Genomic DNA, 1,424 nt, shown 5'->3' with positions numbered 1-1,424 from the left:
CCCTACAGAACACAGGCTGGGAGGGCTGGGAGCTGCTGTGGAAAGTTTTATGGTGCTCGAATCAATCAGTGGGAATCCCATAAAAGTCAGTGGGTATAAATGGGTTCCTGGGATAGGTTTTGACATCCAATTGTCTTTTCCATTTCAGTTGTCATAAAGCTCTGCACACCCAGATATACAGCCCGAGCCAGGGTGCACACTCCGAAATCCTGATGTGCAGCCACGTGTGCCACAACCCCCAGCACACGTGCATGGGGAGGCTGTGGACACACGCACGGAAGAGCCCCCGCTCCTCCCAAGGACCCAGGGATCCATTTCCCTGCCCTTTCCCACGGCAGGAGCAGAGGATGGGTGACAGGGGATCGATTTGTGAGGCTGTTCCAAAAAAAACCTCATTTAAAGGAAAACTTGGATGAGCAAGCAAGTCGTACATCATCTCCCCGTAAATCATTTGTTGGGCTCGGGGAGGTGAGTGACAGGGCACGGGGATGGGGGGTGGCTTGGGAAAGAGGGGATGGAGCAGGATCCCTGGTCGTGACCCCACTTTTGAGGCAGGGGGCTGGAGATGGGGGGCCTGGGAGTGGGGGTACCCCCCATCCCCAACCCCCCACCGTGGAGCTGGAGTCACCAGGAGAAGGTGACTCTGCCCTGCTGCAGCACTTCCAGATAAAGAATTATGGATCATTTCCTTCTGCCCATCTGGCACGCAGGGAAGAAATGCGCAGGAATGAAACCACAGGCTCCGGAGTCTCCTTTTCCTCCTCCTTCCTCGTCTTGGGCTGTTTGGAATTGAGAGTTAAAGAAGGTGGAAGGGCTGGGAGGAAGAGGAGGGACCGTGTGGAGCAAAGGGGGCCTGGCATCCCTCACCGGAGACCTGGAATCTCTGGGGTTCCACACTGGAGACGCGGGACCCCTGGGGTCCCGTGGTGGAATCCTGTCATCCCTGGGGTCCCACACCAGAGTCCCGTCATCCCTGATGCCCCAGACTGGAGTCCCATCATCCTTGGGCTCCCCTGCCAGCTGGCACAAGTGCTCCTCAGCCGATAATTCACACCCAAGCCTCTGCCTCCCTTCCAAATCCATCTCTCCGGAGAGCAGGAACGTGCCGACAGGGATTTATCCCCTCCTCGGGGCGGGCGGCTCCGTGCGAGCAGATGCCACTTTGTGTCACCGCCTGATTTCTCTCCCCTCCATTCGCAGCTCATCATCAGCTCCGGCGGTGACCGGTCCCCTAAATCACCGCCCCTGCTCCCCGCTGCGATTGATGCCGAGATTTTTCTCCTCTCCAAACAGCCACCCGCTGGCTGCGGCTCCGCAGGGACCCCGCGGAGGGGGGGCTGGGACAGCGGGGCTCCGAGCTGGCCCCTAATCCTTGGGGAGCCTCGTACTAGAAAAGGGGGTGCCCGGGCCCGTACATCGCGGCG

The 1,424-nt window shown here is 59.2% G+C and overlaps 1 protein-coding gene across 1 annotated transcript in view; it reads right to left on the bottom strand.

The window, feature by feature from the left end:
• Positions 1–1,083, bottom strand: part of SDK2 (sidekick cell adhesion molecule 2) — a 54,858-nt gene extending 53,775 nt beyond the window's left edge. The window contains exon 1 of the mRNA XM_017730777.1: positions 868–1,083. Coding sequence (XP_017586266.1) covers positions 868–1,083 — 216 coding nt within the window. The remainder of the gene's footprint in view (positions 1–867) is intronic.
• Between the last annotated feature and the right edge of the window lie 341 nt (positions 1,084–1,424).

Source organism: Corvus brachyrhynchos, unplaced genomic scaffold, assembly GCF_000691975.1.
Source record: "Corvus brachyrhynchos isolate BGI_N302 unplaced genomic scaffold, ASM69197v1 scaffold340, whole genome shotgun sequence".
Taxonomy (NCBI): domain Eukaryota; kingdom Metazoa; phylum Chordata; class Aves; order Passeriformes; family Corvidae; genus Corvus; species Corvus brachyrhynchos.
Note: the sequence above shows the minus strand (reverse complement) of the source record. Positions and strands in the feature narration are given on the sequence as shown.